The following is a 16,857-nucleotide window of genomic DNA, read 5'->3' as shown; positions in this document are numbered from 1 at the left end:
TCTCCCTGGCCGTGGCCTTGCCATGGGGCCCCTTGCCGTCTGCTTCCTCGCCCCTCTACACTGAACCTGGTGCGGATCGGGGTTGGCCACTGGTGTGGTCACCCAGGGCCTGGCCCCGCGGGTGGCCCATGCCAGCCGCTGGCACTGCTGCTGCCTTCAGCAGGCGGCCCAGCGGAGGCCCCGCGGGGGAGGCTGGTGAGCCCAGCCGGAGCCCCTGCGCAGACATCAGGGAATGTCGGCCTCAGCTGTGTCATCAGGCGGTTCGAAGGTGTTTGTTTAATGAAACTAATAGATTCTTTCTTATAAAAGTTCAAATATCACACAAATTATAGACACAGAGTAAGTGCCCACAGTCCCATATCGTAGCAGTAACCACAGTAGATTCCTCCAACTCTTTTATATAAATGTTAATACATAATCTTTGAATAACAAAATTAGGATTATACTTACATTACTTGTAATGAATCAACAAGGCCCTCGTAGACCTCTGCGTCCTAATGTGAGTGGGACCTTCCTTATGTGGGACTTTGCAGATGGAATTAACACTCTTGATGCGGGGCGATAATCCTGGATGATCTGGGTGGGCCTTCATGAGAGGGAGGCAGGTGAAGAGGCTTTGACTACAGAAGAGGAGGCGGGAGGTGACCTGCAGAAGAGGTGACCGCGGAGGCCAAGGTGGGAGGCATGGTCTCACCTCACCTCATGCCAGGAACAGCAGCTTGTATCTTGGAGGCAAAGATCAGTGTCCCTCCCAACAGCCTGACTCTAGCCCAGTGCTCCCAATTTCAGCCTGGAGCGGGCGCTTTGGCTTGCAGGGAGAGGGGATGTGGACCCGCTGGGTGAGGTTGGTGGCAGAGACAGAGGGAAGTGAGCCCGTTTCCTTCAGAGCTGTTGTCACTGGGACTTGGGGCGAGAGGGAGCGTCAGCAGTGGGACTGAAGCGTCCTTGTGTTTGAGTTGGGGCCATTGGAGGCCCTGTTTGCTGAGACGGGGTGGGGGTGTTCTGGTGCTGTGCCCGCAGGCACTTGGCTGTGGTGGTTGGGGTGAGCACTGCCCAGTGCCGTGCTCTCACCCTGGCCCTCCCTCCTGGCGCTGTGATCTGTCTGTGGGCCATCCTGATGTCTTGCGAGCCCAGGGCAGCAGGACAGAGGGAGGTTCTCCAGGGACGAGTGAGGGGTGGGGGTGTGTGCAGCGACCCCTCATCCACTGTCCTGGTGCTCGATGCCGGTGGGCTAGGGGCCGGCCTCTGCCAGGATGAGCAGCCAAGACCCTTGGGCAGCTGAGAAGACCTCGTCCTGGTTGCCCCAGGCGTCCATGCCGGGGCCAGCCAGGACAGCTCAGGGACCGATGGCGGAAGGGTCAGCCTCCCGGCACTGTCCCTGCCCCCTGCCTGCAGGTTTTCCAGCTTGCGGCCCACCTGGTGTACTGGGGCAAGGCCATCATCATCTACCCGCTGTGTGAAAACAACGTCTACATGCTCTCTCCCAACGCCAGCGTGTGTCTGTGAGTCGCTCTGGCTGACAGGGCCCCAGGTGGTGCTCCCAGCTCTGCCAGGCCCGTGTCCCAGTTCTGGCCTGGTCCCGCCCCTCCGGCGCCACCCAGGCCTGTGCTGCCCTGCACTTGCGGCCTCTGGGCAAGGCCTGCGCCTGCCCACACCTGCCAGCCAGTGGGCCCTGCACAAGGCGCCTGCTGGGTCAGAAGCCTTGGTCCTGAGGCAGAGGCTCACGGGCTGCTGCGTGGGGAAGGCCTCTGGGCTCTGTCCTCACTGCACCCTCCCGGCCCCTCCCTGTGCTGTGTCCCCTCCTGCCCAGCGCGGCCTGGAGGCGAGGACACGGTTGCCTGACCAAGGGGAGACCTCTCGAGCTCAGGGATCCTCACCCCCATCCCCAGGTACTCCCCGCTCGCCGAGCAGTTCTCACGCCAGTTTCCATCTCACGACCTGCCGTCTGTCCTTGCCAAGTTCTCCTTGCCTGTCTCCTTGTCAGAATTCAGGAACCCCCTGGCCCCCCCTGTGCAGGAGGTGAGTCTTGGGAGCTGGGGGAGCCCAGGGACCAGCCACCTGGCTTCGGTCCCCAGTTGGTCCCAGGCCCGCCGTGTTGCTGCGCCCAAAGCCTGGGTTGGGGGCAGTGCTTGCTGTGTAGGTGACACCTGCCCTGCCACAGGCCGGCTGCCTGGCTAGGCTGCCTGCCGACACCTGGGCAATGCCAGTCCCTCCACACACGGAGCCCCATCTCCCCGTGGCAGGCCGTTCTCAGGGTTAGGGCAGAGCTAAGAGGTCAACTGGCAGGAGATCGTGACCACTCCTGGGGCAACAGAGCCACCTGGTGCCCCTTCTGGACCGGGGGCCTAGAACTGGGAGCACAGAAGGCTTTGTGTTTCTGAGCCTGGGCCCTGCCCTCCCACTCCCTCTCCTGCCTGCCAGGGTCCCGGTGGCCACGGGGTCTGTGGGTATAAGCCTGAGCTCACAGACCCCTATACTTTTCACGTTTGGGGCCTGCACAGGATGGGCCTGGGTCTGGGTCAGGGTCAGGGTGGCGAGGAGCTGGCAGGAGTGTGGGCGTAGTGTGGTGGCCACCAGGGAGGGGCGAGGCGTGGGGAACGAGCCGGTGAGCTTTGTGTTTACAGAAGGAGAGTGCGACCTGGGTCCCCGAGCCAGGCCTCGCCCCGCCCCCGCTCCAGCCCGAGCCGGCCCGGGGGAGAGCCAGGTGGGACGGACATCGGAGATGGGCTGGTGTTCTCAAGGCTTGTCTTCAAAGTGAAGTGTTTGCAGTAACAAGTGCCGGGGCGGGTAGGCAAAGCCAGTCCTTAAAAGCAGCCCTTTCCTCCTCAAGTGGTGAACGCAGAGAAGGGACCATGTCAGTCACCATCTGGCCCTCCCAGGGGTGGGGTGTGGTCTGCTCCAACCCCAGGCTGGAGGTTGGTCTGTTGGTCCCTTCACTTAGATGCCGAGTGTGGCTGTTCTGAATGCCATTGTTCGTGGCACCTTTGGTTTCCCGGAACAGTGCCAGGTTGTGCCAGCTGAATAGAAGACACGCTGTGTGCGCACCCTCCCCCTCCCCAGTGCAGGCTTCCCAGTGGCCGGACGGCTGGTGGAGTTTCTTGGCCTGAGGGGAGCTGGTTCTGATTCTGCTGGGTCCTGGGTGAGGCTGCCTGCCTCCCGAACTCCTGCTTTAGGGCCCAGATGTGGGCAGGTGCTGACGAGGCCTCCTGAAGCACTTTGCAGTCCTCTTCCGTTTTCCTTGCTGTGACTGGGCCACACATGCTCACGGTACACCTGTGTGTCCTTGCCTGCCTGCCCCTCCCAGCAGGGGACCCCAGTGACAGGAAGGTGGCATGTGGGTCTGGGGACGTGGCCGCCCCACACAGGGGGTCCCTGTCCCCGGCAGGCTTTCTGGTCGACCCAGGGGAGGACTTGCTGCTCTCGGGGGTCCCCACAGAGCCCACGGGTGGAAGAGGCGGCACAGCAGGGCCGTGTCACAGGTCCTGTCAGCTCTGGGCAGAAAGGCGTGTGGGCAGCTGGGCAGGTGGTGGAGTGAGGGCCGCGGTGGCCCCGCCGGGTGCCCCCTCTGACCTCCGGTGCCCCCGCCTGCAGACGCAGCTCATCCAGATGGTGGTGTGGATGCTGCAGCGCCGGCTCCTGGTGCAGCTGCACACCTACGTCTGCCTGATGGCCTCGCCCAGCGAGGACGAGCCCCGCGCCCGCGAGGATGACGCGCCCCTGGCCACCAGGGTGGGCGGCCGCAGCCTCAGCACGCCCAATGCCCTCAGCTTTGGCTCCCCAAGTAGGGCTTCCTGCCCCTGGGCATCTGTCTGGGGGGCGGTGAGCACCTGGGCGCCCTTGGGAGAGGCGGGTGGCTGGGAGGTCCGACTTGGGCACCTGCAAGTGAGCAGGGCACCGTCACAGGGCTGCACTCGAGCCCCTGCTCACACTCGCCCCACTGGGCAGCTCTGCCTGGGGGACGGGAGGTCCTTCCCTGCTTCCCTGAGGACGGGGCTCTGCCTCGCTGAGTCGGAGCAGCCTGGCTCAGTCTGGGGTTGGAGCAGACCACACCGCATCCCTGGAGGACCGTTGAAACCTGCAGCCGCAGGGCCTCTGTGGAGATGGTGACTGGTCCCTTCTCTGCAGAGCCATTTGGCCACAGTGTCCCCCTAAGGCAGCAGCCCTGAGCCCAGGTCCCCGGCTTAGGGACCCCAACCTGCCCAGCGCCCCGTTAGTGCGAGGGGCTGGATGACCTTGGGGTTTGGGGCAGCTCCTCAAGGGCGTGGTGGTGAGCTCCCAGGTGGGAGTGGGTGACTGCAGGGCCGGGGCCGCCGCTCCCTGACTGCTGCCGGTTCTCAGCCAGCAGCGACGACATGACCCTCACCAGCCCCAGCATGGACAACTCCAGCGCTGAGCTGCTCCCCAGCGGGGACTCGCCGCTGAACAGGAGGATGACGGAGAGCCTGCTGGCCAGCCTGTCTGAGCACGAGCGGGCCGCCATCCTCAGTGTGCCTGCGGCCCAGAACCCCGAGGACCTACGCATGTTTGCCAGGTGCGGCGGGGCCCCGTGTGGAGAGAGACGGGCAGCGGGCCTCAGCACAGACCTCAGGACTGGCGCCTGCGTGTGGGGCGTCTCCTGGGCCTCCTTCCGGTCACGCTGTTCTCGTAGGGCTGGGCAGGGATCCGGGGTGGGGCCTGAGGTCTGTACATCGTGGGTGACAGACTTGTCACCCCCAGCCCAGATCTGGGGGCACTGGGCACATGGTGTTCCGGGAGCATCAGGGGCCAAGCCTCCAGGCCAGACTCCCCCGAGCTGCAGTGGCACGGAGGGCAGACGCTGCGGCTGCCCGGCTGCCCGGCTGCCCCCTCCTCCACCGAGGGGCTGTGGTGGGAGCGGGCCCCGTGGGCTGTCTGAGCCCCCCGCCATAGCTGTCCCCGTGCCCTCCTGCCCCCACCCCCGCAGGCTCTTGCACTACTTCCGCGGCCGCCACCACCTGGAGGAGATCATGTACAACGAGAACACGCGGCGCTCCCAGCTGCTGGCGCTCGTCGACAAGTTCCGCAGCGTCCTGGTGGTGACCACCCACGAGGACCCGGTCATCGCTGTCTTCCAAGCCCTGCTCACGTGAGCTGGGCTGGGGCACTGCCTCTCACCCCCGGCTCCCTCCCCCTGCGGGGCCTTGCTCTCCTCATCTTCATCTTCAGGACAGCCTCAGGGGCCCTGGGCTGCGAAGGTGAGGCTTGAGGTAGGGGTGCAACCAGCACGTGGGCCTCTTGAGGGCTGCATGCCTCCCACACGATTCTGCCTGTGTCCTTCGCCGCCTTGTCTGGCCCAGCACTGCCTGCCTGCGGGCACCTCCCCAGCACGCCCACCACCACCCTCCCGTGTTGGCCTCTGGAGGCTGTGCCCAAGCAGTCCCCTCCGTGGCCACCTGAGGCACCAGGACCTGGCTCGGGATGTCCTGTGGGGAGTTGCTCTGCTTATCCTGGGGCCTGTCTGCCGTGGTGCTCCCCACCCCGGGGTGGCCTCAGGCCTGAGAGAAAGTGGGCACGGTGGCCCTGGGTCCTTCCGGAGCAGAGCTGGCTGCCAGGGGGGCTCTGGCCAAGGTGCACAGGACACTCTTTTAGAAACACAGCGTTTATTTTGCTTGTAAACAATTAAAAGTCCTTGTGGGAGCAGGCCCTGGCTCCAGCCTGTGTGTCCCGCTCTGCCGCCCTGTCCACCACGCTGACCCAGGGGCTGCCCTGCACATAGAAGCGCAGGGGCTTCTGGGCCCACTCACCAGCCTGGCCTATGCCCACACGGGCTGCTGCCACCACGGCTGGCTCACTGGGCGCGGGGGGGCCCTGCTCCAGCCACACCGACTCGTCCCTGGCCAGGTCGCGCTGGTCGAAGCTCCTGTCGATGGCCAGGGCCTGGCACAGCTTGGAGGGGCCGTTGCAGAGCTCACGGTCTTTGAGGGCTCGTCCCGCAGCGCCTTTGCGGAGGGCGTGGCGAAGCTGTCGCATGGCCTCCAGGCCCCCCAGGGGCTCCAGCGCTCGGAGCAGGACACAGGCCCCGTCCCCTGTGGGAGATGGAGCTTCCAGGCTGTCGTTCTCCTATCCAAGGCCCAACCAGAGCGGCTGGGGACACTGCTCACTCTGCCCAGACCCTCTGCCTGCCACCCGTCCTGCTCACCTGTGCCTCCTACGGGCACCTCTGGCCGCATGCCCACCAGCTGGGGAGGCATGGAGCTCCCTGGCTTCCTCCGGTTTGCGTGACTGGCGCTAACTCTAAGGTTGGCAGGCAATGGGAGCCCCAGAGACGGGCCCCCAGTGCACCGAGGGTGCAGGTGAGCCCCACCCCGTGACCCAGTGGGGAGAGGTGCCAACATGGTCCACCTCGGGGCCTGCCCTCCGCCCCCCCAGTCCAGGCCACTGAGGGATGACCGACACCCAGGGCCTGGGATTCCGCAGAGAAGACACACCTGTCCAGAGCCCTTGATCCCCAGCTGAGCACAGGGGTTGCTCTGGGCCCAGGATCTGCCCCGCCCGCTGGGATCTGAGGGGCTCAGCCCGACGCGTGGCCAGCCCAGTCCCTCCTGGCCCTTAGCCACACAGGGCTTCCCAACAGCACCCAGGAGCTGGCCTCCTGCACAGCCCGCAAGCCTGAACCAGCCACTTTTCAAAGCACTTTGGGATGGCCTAAGGGCGCCCAAGCCTGGGCTCTAGTCCCTGCATGATTCCTGGGCCCTCCCTCACCAGCTGCACAGCTCCCTCTGGTTCCACCAAGCGCGCTGGGTGCCGCCTGCACACAGGTCAGGGGAGCAGCTCACCCCTCCTCCGAGGACGCGTGTGAGTGCAGCCCCAGCTCTTCCCACAGGGCCTCTCCATCCTCCCCCCACCCCCCGCCCGCAGCAGCTGCAGGCAAAGACCGCCCCGCTGCCCCTCCCTCCCTCCCGGCTGCCCCTCCCTCCCTCCTGGATGGCGCTTGGCCCGGCTGTGGCTGTCCGTACCCTGCAGTTTTCTGCTCCCCTGACCTGGAAGTTCCTGGGCATCCTGGTCACATGACCAGAAAAAAAAACACCACCTCCCTCATCTGCCTGGTCCAACTTTCCCTGAAAACGCTTTCCCTTCCTCACCAACCGCAGCCCCTTGTCCAAGTACCGTCTCCCCTCACTAGGAGTTGGTTCTAATGCCAAAGAAAAGCTTGGCCACTGGAAGGTTCTCTGGGAGATGACAGGCCCCTGGGACGGTCCCTGTCACTCAGCTTTGCATAACGGCCTTCTGCAGGGCAGGGTGCAGGGCCAGTCAGGGCTCCCCGCATCCTCCAGCCTGCGGCCTGCACTCAGCGTCTGCATCTGTCCACTCTGGGCGATCACGACTTGCACGTCACTGGAATTCTCCAGTGTGACCGACACCCCTGACGTCCCCAAGTCTTCATCTTGGGACGGAGGCTCAGCAGATGGACGCTGGGACTGGCTGGCCAGACTGGGCTGGGGAGACCCACTGCCGGGCGCTTCCTTCCCAGCACAGATGCCCCAGAAAACAGAGGTGCCTACCCACGAAGGACCTGGTGGGCCCCCCAACGAGGGGGAGCTCTAGATCAGCCTCTCTCCATTTGGCACCGCTGACCCTGGGGCCATGATTCTGTGGAGTCGGGCGTCCTATGCGTCATGAACGGTGCGCAGCCTCCCTGACCTCTATGCACAGGAAGCCAGGAGCACCCCAGGGCTCTGATGGCCGAGAGCATCCAGGCGGTGCCGTGTGTTCTCCATGGTGGCAGGGTCGGCCCTGCTGAGACCTCGTGACTGCCCACTGGCGAGGCTCCCGCCTGAGCCCAGCGCACCCCAAATGGATCGCACCATTGTCTTCCCACAGTCGGCCCCTGAGTCCTCCCGGGCCAGCAGCGGCACCAGCGGCCACCTGCGGGCTCCTGCACCCGCCCGCTCTGGGTTCAGGTCGATCTCTGTTCCATGGGCCCCCGGCGCCTCTCTGCAGCCAGGGTGGCGCGGCAGCCTCGCTCCCAAGGTGCCCCTGGCTGACACCTGCCCCCCGGTCCTCCTCACCTTGGCTGGAAACGTTCATGCAGAAGTACATGCCGTAGATGAGATACACGTAGAGGGTCCCAGGCTTCATGAACATGCCACGGTTGCGGGGGGTCTGCCGGCCGCCCCTTGAATGGGCAGCTTCGTCCTCTGGCCCCAAGTATGCCTCAGTCTCCACGATGCGGCCGCGGAGCTCTGTGCCATCATCCAGTCGTCGGACCAAGATCTGCTCCAGGGAGGAAGAAGGGGGCTCGTTCCCTGCTGATGGCCCGCGTCCTGGATGCCCCTCCCCAGCTTGGGATGTCCCGGGACATCCACATACAGCTGGGCCGGCCATGGGCCCTGCTCAGCGAGTGTCCTGTCCACAGGGCGCAGCCAGCCAGGGCCGGGGCGCGCTCAGCACCAGCGAGTCCTCGCGCCTCCTCTCACGGGGGCCCTGTCCTCCCCGCCCAGTGCCCCCGGACCTGATGCTTAGCCTGGGGCTGAGTGGTGTGAAGGGCACAGGGTCCTGCCCAGGATTCCGGGGCCCGTGGAGCTCTCTACCCGGACCAACTGCAGAAGGTTGTGCTCAGCGCCCACCCAGCCAGCTCTGAAAGCAGCAGGACCAGCTGCCCTGCGGTGCCCTAGCCTGGCCCCCAGCCCCGGGGTGGCAAGCTCCTTGAACTGGGGGTCAGCACAGGCAGTGGGCCAGGGAGGCGGGCCTGATGCCTAGCTGCCTTGGACAACACCATGGGGCAGGGACTGGGTGGGTCTGGGGTTGGGTCCAGTGGGGGACAGAGGCTGGCTGAGCACAGGGCAGGGGCGGCTGTTGGGCTGTCCCCTGGGGCCAGCAGAGCACCAAGGAGAGCAGGCCTCAGGGGAGCCAGGGCCCTGAAGAGCACTGGGCACACCGGAGCTGGGCCTGCCCGTCTGGAGCCCCTATGCCCGATGCCCGCACCACGCAGCACCGTGGCCCAGCCCTGGGAATGGCTGGCAGGCATGCCCAGTGTCTGCAGCCCCAGGTCTGACTCAACCAGGGTTCATGGTGGAGTATCAGGGATGGCCACCTCCCCAGGACGTCCCCAGCACCTGCCTTGTCCTTAGGCCAGAGCAATTGAGTGGATGGCCAGGCCACCGCCCCTTTACCCACGGAGCCCACTGTGTCTGGCCAGGGTCAGGAAACAGCCTGACGGTTTCCACACCGCTGTGGGGTGGGCAGAGCCTCCCGCAGCCCTGTGCTCACAGTCTGCTCCTGCCCCGAATCTCACGACCTTCTCTCAGACAGCAGGTGTTGGCTGGCCCTCAGCCCCATCACAAACATCCCCTGCTTGCTGGTGGGGGTCCCGAGAGGACCCTTCTCAGCCCACGAGGGGACAGAGAGTGGTCTGGGCTGTTACGGCAACCCGTAGCTCCTTGCGCTGACCTGCCCGAGGATGAATGCACGACCCAAATCTGGTATGGGCTCTACAGAGGACATCCACTGGGAGTGTCTGAGAAAGGTTCTCCTCCTGAAGGAAAGGGGCACACGGGATAAGAACCTCCCTTCTCTGCTGGACACTGCCCCGTCCACCCTCAGATTCAACAGGCATGCTGGGAGCCCAGGGGGAGCCTGTGAGGACCCGGGGTCCTCGATGGGACGCTGGACTCACTAGCCCTGTGCCGCTTTGTGTCAGGTCATAACCTCTCCTGACTCCACGTGCTTCCAGGACCTCCTGGCCCCTGCAGCTCAGTGTCCTCAGGGGAACAGACTGCTCCCTTCTCGAGGAGTGTACACTTTAGGTCACGCTCCACTAGTTTACATTTTAGGATCTGTTCTTGGCACCAGTTTTCAAATAGCCACAGAAACTGACTCTCCTTGGCTATTTCAACCTCACGGTAGGCTCATTAGAGGACACGACATAGCCACAGAGCCTCCAGGACACCCAGAAAGCCAGGGCTCGGGTTTGGCACCAGGACTGTAGCGTGGTGGTGCCCCAGACAGATGTGGCACATGCTGTGTGTGCACCGCCTGGAGCAGGCTCCCCCATGGGCCCTGGGCATCCGGCACCCACCCCAGGGGCCCGGGCTGCAGGGGCTGCCGGGAAGCCAGCCAGTGGTGAGGTGGAGGCTGTCGCCAGACCGTGCGGATGCAGGACGGTCTATGTGCCGTGGCCTCAGCTGCTGTGTGTCTAAGGCGCTACACACACAGACCAACTCCAGCAGGGCAGGGCAGTGGCTGTGCCAGGGGGCACGGCAGGTGCCAGTGCCAGTATGGACCGCAGTCCTTATGAGAAGCCTGCCTGCCCTGCAGGCATCCCAGGCGGACCAGGGCCAGCGCTCCCACACCCCACCTCCTCACTCTCAGTGCCCAGAGCAGGCAGGCACCCCAGCAACCTCGGCGTTCTTCTCGGCCAACCCTGCACCCAGCCCCTGCCCCAGGCGACTCAGGTGAAGCTCCTCAGGGCAAGTGTGTGCAAAGCGGCTGACTATGTGAGGACACGCAGGGCCAAGTCAGGGACGTGAGCCCAGTGGGAAGAGGGCTGTGCCCACAGACACTGCCTGGTGGTGACTCTTCATGCGGAGGCCACGCTGCTACATTCCCATTACCTGTCCAAGAAATGCCCGGGCCAGGGACACTGCGGGCTGGTCGAAAAACGCTGATCCCAGGCGAGCAGGACGGCCCTCTGGGCTTGAGAAGTAGATGCTGCGCGTGGGGCCCAGGGTCGTGGGCGGCCCCAGGTGCAGCTCCTTGGGGGAAGGCGTCTGGGTCCCGTCTGATGGGCTCTGATGCCGCTTGGCATCCGATGCTCGCTGCTTTTTTTGCCCCATTGTGCAGGAAAGCTGAAATGGGAAAGGACAAAAGCATCTGGGGAGGACAGATGGTTGTTCAGTGAAGTCAGGAGCTCAAGGACTCATTCAACCGCCTGCCTGTCCACCTCATCTGCAAAACGGGGGCAACCAGCTGCAGACAATGCCACACCTGACGTGCTCCGCCCAGGTGGGGACCCGGAGGCCTTGGGAAATGACTGCACGTAAAGGCAGTGACAAGGCAGCCACTCTGCCCTGTGAGCTGTCTGTACGCAGCACTTATACAGCTCAGTGGCAGAGGGCTTCAGGGCCTGGGGAGGGGACAGTGGCACCCAGGCCTGGGTCAGGGCTGGTCCCCGCTGACTGCCACTCATCACGTGGTCCCCAAGTGGACTTCTGAGCCCTTGGCACCTGACCCTGACCAGGAACTTTAAGTCAGCTGTGACCCACTGGAGCCTTGGCCGAGGAACAGACTGGGGGGTCGAGTCATCCACACCCCTTCCCCACGTCAGCAGGACTCCTGCTGTGCCCGACCCCTCCTACAAGGGCCCAGAAGGCCTGACACCCCCATGGGTGAGCACCAGGTCGCCCATCTCCGTGGCTCAGGACACCCCTGACGAGTCCCCAGCTGTCCTGTGGCTCGTGACTCAGGATGTCACAATAAGAAGTGAAGCAAAGGTGAGGTCCCAGGAGTGATGAGGCTCCGCCGAGACCAGCACACCGTCTGCCTCCCAGTTGCTGCCGCAGGGCCGGGAACCTGACCACACACCCTCAGTCGTTCTGGGACCAGCCAGTCTCCCAGGGAAGGGGATGAGCACTGGGGCCTGGACACCCTCCTCGGGTCGATTCCAGCGCCTCCCTGGCATGCGACAGACCTGTCATCTTTAACGGAAGTGCTGACACTGTGTGTTGTCTGGAGCCACTGGTCAGCTGAGAATGGACACTGACGTGACCGCAACTGCAGCCTCGCCCGTCTTCTGGCACCGAGCGTGGGCTTGCGCTCCGGGACGCTGCGGCCCCGCTCCTCAGCCCGGGTGTGGCTCCTGGCCTGCCCGAGGCTCCGGCTGACTCTGGGTCTCTGCCCTGACCCACCCTGGGCGGTGGGGCCTCATACAGCTGTCCCGGGAGTGAGGCTCAGAGAGGCCTCGGTTCAGATCCTCAGGCTGAGGAGGGGGGTGAGCCTGCTGTTGCACCCAAGAGTGACGGCTGCCCCAGGAAGTGACTTGATGTCTGCGCCTGTTTCTCCTGCAGAAAGGGAACTGACATCGTCACACAGGGTGGTTCTGAGAATAAAACGAGCAGCTGGGGAAGTACTCAGCCAGCCTACAGCCAGCACTCACTAGTGTTAGGAAGAAACACCCTCACCAGAGCCCCTCTGGGCAAAACCTGGGGAGGAGGGTCTCTTGCCAGGCTGGGCCTCCCCAGGGGAGGGCAGGAAACAGCCGCCTGGAAGGAGGCGCCCAAGACACCTGCCAGCCCTCCGTCAAAACCTGGGCGAACAGGGTCAGTTACAGAGTGTTCATCCTTCTTGGACACGCACTGGAGGGAGGGCTGTGCGGAAGTAGCCTCTCGGGCCAACCGGCCGGTCACGTCTGCGGCAGGTGGGCTCCGGGCAGGGGCCGTGTGAGCCGGGCCTTGTGCCCAGCATGTAACCAGGCCACCGGGCTCGGGCTCTCCTTCCTGGAGGCCTCGGGCCGGGCCTCGACTCTGCTGCTGGCAAATGGAGCGGCCGAGCGGGCCCGACCCCGCCGGCAGGGCTCATCTAGAGACTGCACACGCAGAGGGGCGGCCCGGGAGCACGTTACTGGCTCCCACTCAGGGCTCACCGCGGTGGGGCTGCGGCTCCGGGGGGGATCTCAGCCCAGAGCCTGTCCTTCAGCCGTGCGCCCTCGGAGGGACGCGCTCCCGGGCGCGCACTCACCTGGGCCCGGCGACCCGCAGGCTTCCGGCGCCTCTGCCGCGGCTCCGGACCCGCCGGCGCGGAGCCCACCGCGGAGCCCACCGCGGAGCCCACCCGGAAGCACCGCCCGGGCCGGGGGTGGAGCCGGCGCCTGCGCGGAGGAGGGCGGAAGGCCGGCTGCGGGCGGGGGAGCCGGGCGGGGCGGGGCGGGGCGGGGCGGGGCGGGCGCCGGCACGGGTCCGCCTCGGCGGGGGTGGGGCCGGCCTGGGGACCCGCGTGTCCCGCTGGCGCCCCTGCCTGGTGCCCCACTTCCCATCTTGGACGAAGCCCGCGGCTGTTGGAAGGCTTGCAGTGTGAGGGGGAGCAGGCAGCTGGGGTGAAGGGGAGCCCCGGGCTCCTCACCTCTCCCAGTGGCATGCCCCCTCCCCCCGCGCCGCCCCACCCCCGCCACACTTGCACCCTGGTCCACCCTGCCCCCCGCAGCCGCAGAATGCACTCCTCCACCAGCTGGTGGTCAGACCTCCAAGAGGCCTGGCCTCTTAGGAACCTTGACTGGACCCCGGCTGGAAGTGTGGTGGTTTTGGGGTGCACGTGGAGTGCGCCTGAGGGAGGGGGCATGGGAGCCCTGGTCCTTGAAACACGCCTTCCTGGACTGCGGACGCGTATTACCTAGGGGGCATTTGGGTGGAGAGGATAGACTGGATGAGGGAGTGGGCCAGGAAGACTTTGTCCAGGAGGTGGGCCCAGGCCTTTCTGGAAGCGCTGCCACTCCAAGCATTTTGTCCAGGAGGTGGGTCCCAGGACACTGTCTCAGCAGTGGGGCCCCCATCCCTCCCACCACCTAAGGATGCTGAGAGGAGCCTGCACAGTTCTGGGGGTGAGCGGGCTGGAGTGGAGTGAGGCCAGCAGGAGGGCTGTGGAGACCCCTGACCACCCTTTCTGCAGGGCAGCAGCTGGGGCTGCTGTGAGGTGCGTCACTGCCCTTTGGGGCAGCATGGGGAACAGCTCTGCCCTCAAGCGTGTTCGGAGCTCTCTGACTGCGTCACCCTGGCCCTGTGAGGGGCACCCACGGGCCTTGGGGAGCCGCTGGGCAGAGGATTGTGTGGGGGTGGGGGAGGTACCAGGGCCTGTGACAGGCCAGGATGTGCTTGGCGCCTGGTCAGCAAGTCCAGCTGGGAGAGCCCTGGTCTCCAGCTCCTCCTCCTCCTCAGACCAGCCCAGGGGCTCAGCTCCAGCGCAGGCCCAGGCCCCGGCCCAGCTGTGCACTCCCACCTCGCAGGGCCCCCATGGGGACTTCCTGTGGAGGGAGGGGCAGCCTTACAGCGCCTGCTGGAAGCCGCCCAGCTGTGTGTGGCACTGCGGGCTGCTTCCTTCCGGGGGTGGGCAGTGTGTCGTCAGTGGGAACTTGTGAGGCAGGCCTGGATGTGACTCCCACCCTTCTTCCCTCCTCACCCGCTGCATCCTTTCTGCCCGGACAATGCCCCCCCTTTCCGGCCTTCCTGTGTGCCCAGCCTCCCTCCCCCTGCCCTGAGGCAAGCTGAGGCCCCAGTTGGGCCCATCCCTTCAGGGTGTCTTATCCCCAACTTGAAGACTAAGAGAGGTTTGGAGGGCAGCCCAGAGGGAGGAGACGGGGCTGGAGCCAGCAGCCCCTTCTCCAGATGTTCAGCCCAAGTGCAGGGCCTTGCACAACCTCTGCCCCCTCCCCCCTCTGCCGTTTCCCCCCCCCTCCCCCCGCTTCCTGCTTTGTGGTCTGAGGCTCCACCGCAGACAGGAAGTGGTGAGGTGGTGGGCTGCGTGTTCCCACTGTGGCCTACGGGGCGGGTGGCGGGCTGGCCGGGGTGAGAAGTGGGTGCTCAGCGGGAGGATGGGACTAGGGCCTTCTCTGTCCCCAGTGTGCCTGCCTGCTGGGCTGGGAGAGGCTCTTTGGTGGAAGCCCTCAGTGCTCTGAAAGGGGTTGGTGCCCAGGGGAGCTGCCCTGTGCCCTGGAGGGAATGGCGGTCCCTGAGTCTTGAAAGGACAATGGCTCCACGAGCTGCCACCCAGCACACTGCTCGTGGGCCTTCTCTCTGTGCCTCTGTGCAGGGCAGCAAATGCTGCCAGAGGGGCCGCGCTGTCCCTGAGGCTGCAGCGGGGCCGCCTCGGGCGGGGGCCTCTGTGGCCGATGGGCCCGGGGCATTCGGGCAGCGCGGGCAGCCCCCCAGCCGCGTTGCCCCTTCCTGGGGCTGTGCTTCCAGTGCTGCCCCCCTGGGGGCCGGGTGCTCAGGGCCCCCTTGCCTGGCCCTGAGACGTGGGGAGGGGCAGCTGCCTCAAATAGCCAGTGACTTCAACCCCCTGGCTGGCCTGGCCCACTGCTGCCTCTTCCCCAAATAGCCAGGGGCTGGTCCTGAGCTCATGCAGGCCCCCAAAGTTCAGGTGGGCGTGCTGAGCTACCCCCTAATGGCTGGTAGGGGTGCCTCTCAGTGGTCAGGCCCCCACTCCCTCAAGTCCTAGAGCCATCCGCAGGCAGGGAGTGGTCCAGACACCGGCCTGGCCCATCACCTGCACATATCCGAGGCGGCTGCAGTGGATTCCTCCTTCCAGGGCCTCAGAAAACATGAAAGAGGAACTGGGAGCTGGACTTCCGTGTCAGCAGCGCCTCCGTCAGAGCACAGGGCAGTGAGGCTGGGCACATGTGTCCCTGTGGCCGGGGTCCGGGCCTCTGCTCACACTGTCCTTCTGATGTCAGGGTCCTGCTCAGGAGGCCCAGTGGGCTGAGAACCTGTGGACTCCTGGGCTCGCCTGCCAAGGTGGACATGGCAGCCATACCTGTGAGGGGCAAGGGCCTGCAGCAGGGGCCGCTTGGGGTCTCACGGGCGTGGGGACAGAGAGGGGTCCTGTGGAGGCAGCCCAGTGGAAGCAGGAGGGGGCCACCCTCTCTGGGAAGGCAGCTCGCACCCACTGAGGACGGCTTGAGGTGGTGCTGGCTGGGGTGGGAGTGCTGGGGTGGGAGTGCTGCGGCGGAACGGACTGGGGGGTGGGCCCAGGCCTGGCTGAGGGCCTGCTCGGGCCGAGCTCCTGGCCGCTGGGAGTGAGAGTCTGGGTCACGGAGGGGTTCTGGATGCCCTGCAGCACCCTCTGAAGGGAGACCTGTTGGACTGGACACCCGGCCTTGGCAAGCACTGGAGGTGAGCCCAGGCGCTGGGCTCCAGAGAGGACACCACCAGCTCCGGCCCTGGCAGCAAGGCTGGGCGTTCAGGTGGACAGGGCAGGCTTCCTCCTGGCAGGGTGGGGAATGCCAGGCGTGGAGAGACTGTCCTGTCTCTGGCTGGGAGCCTTGTCCGGACGGAGAGGTGGTGCAGCCAAGGTTCTTGGGTCACACCCCCTCCCCCGAAGGACCCTCCTGTAGCCCCTCCGAAGCTTTCGTTGTCTCCCTCAACCCGAGACTTGTGTTGATGTCCCCCAGTTCACAAAGGACCCAGAGTGTGCCGACACCGGGCACACTGCAGTGTGGACAGGCAGGCAGGCAGAGGGTTCAGTCCCTCGCCAGGCTCCAGTGACCAACCCCAGCTTGTCCACTTTATTTTCTGTGTGGCCAAGGACCAGGGCACTGTCTGAAGCCGTGCCCTGGGCTTAGCTTACTGACCTGACCGTGGCAGCTCCTCTGTTCAGAGAGAACCACTGCCTCCTGGTCCCAGGCCAGCAAAGGGCCCCTGAAGACACACACGGGGCCTCTGAAGCTGCAGGGGCTGGGCCCCGTGTGCCTCAGGAATCTGCACCTAGTGGGAGGGTCTTTAGGACCCCTGGTTCCGGGTTTGCTTCCGAGGAAGCCTGGGCCCCTCCTCCACCCGTGGCTCCTGGTTAGCTGGGCCCATTCCGGGGTCTATCTCTGGTGGTTGTGTCAGGAGAGAGGGACACAGGCAGACTCCCTGCAGCAGCCTCAGCCAGCGGGCTACCTTGTGTCCAGCTCAGGGCGGCAGAGATGGGCCCTCGGCCAGTGGGTGAGCTCTAAGACAGGGAGAGCACGCAGCGGGTGCTGCTGCCTCTGCTGTGGGGCTCCAACCTGACTGGGGGTGCTGGCTGGGGGAGCCAGGCTCCAGCGGGCGGGGAGCATGGGGCCCCGGAGGAGGTCCCTGCTCCTGTCCTGCCTTTGGTTTGAGTGCAACTGAGTGTAAGTAGGCATCAGTGGTTGTGTTCATGTATGTAAGT

The 16,857-nt window shown here is 65.3% G+C and overlaps 2 protein-coding genes across 13 annotated transcripts in view; one reads left to right on the top strand and one right to left on the bottom strand.

The window, feature by feature from the left end:
• Positions 1-5,660, top strand: part of NPRL3 (NPR3 like, GATOR1 complex subunit) — a 32,920-nt gene extending 27,260 nt beyond the window's left edge. For 2 of the 10 annotated variants that reach the window (XM_069570422.1, XM_069570425.1), the window contains 5 exons: positions 1,396-1,502; positions 1,890-2,019; positions 3,592-3,781; positions 4,339-4,531; positions 4,943-5,660. In XM_069570422.1, the coding sequence (XP_069426523.1) occupies positions 1,396-1,502; positions 1,890-2,019; positions 3,592-3,781; positions 4,339-4,531; positions 4,943-5,108 (786 nt within the window). In that variant the 3' untranslated portion in view covers positions 5,109-5,660. Of the gene's footprint in view, positions 1-1,395; positions 1,503-1,889; positions 2,020-2,624; positions 3,058-3,591; positions 3,820-4,338; positions 4,532-4,942 lie in introns of those variants that run through there. The other 8 variants (XM_069570423.1, XM_069570426.1, XR_011252719.1 and 5 more) reach the window with 7 other exon arrangements.
• Positions 5,602-12,874, bottom strand: MPG (N-methylpurine DNA glycosylase). Of its 3 annotated transcripts, XM_069570429.1 has the most exons (5): positions 12,694-12,829; positions 11,648-12,017; positions 10,572-10,830; positions 8,028-8,232; positions 5,602-6,044 (listed from the first exon to the last, which is right to left on the bottom strand). In XM_069570429.1, the coding sequence occupies exons 3-5, from the start codon at positions 10,791-10,793 to the stop codon at positions 5,638-5,640; spliced, it is 834 nt and encodes a 277-aa protein (XP_069426530.1). In that variant the 5' UTR covers positions 10,794-10,830; positions 11,648-12,017; positions 12,694-12,829; the 3' UTR covers positions 5,602-5,637. The 3 variants fall into 3 exon arrangements, with proteins under 3 accessions (XP_069426530.1, XP_069426529.1, XP_069426528.1); XM_069570428.1 differs by lacking the exon at positions 11,648-12,017 and having other exon boundaries at positions 12,694-12,874; XM_069570427.1 differs by lacking the exon at positions 11,648-12,017 and having other exon boundaries at positions 10,572-10,805; positions 12,694-12,872.
• Positions 12,875-16,857: the final 3,983 nt, after the last annotated feature.

The sequence above is a fragment of the Ovis canadensis genome, chromosome 24, assembly GCF_042477335.2.
Source record: "Ovis canadensis isolate MfBH-ARS-UI-01 breed Bighorn chromosome 24, ARS-UI_OviCan_v2, whole genome shotgun sequence".
Taxonomy (NCBI): Eukaryota; Metazoa; Chordata; class Mammalia; order Artiodactyla; family Bovidae; genus Ovis; species Ovis canadensis.
This window is presented reverse-complemented; position numbering and strand designations above follow the sequence as displayed.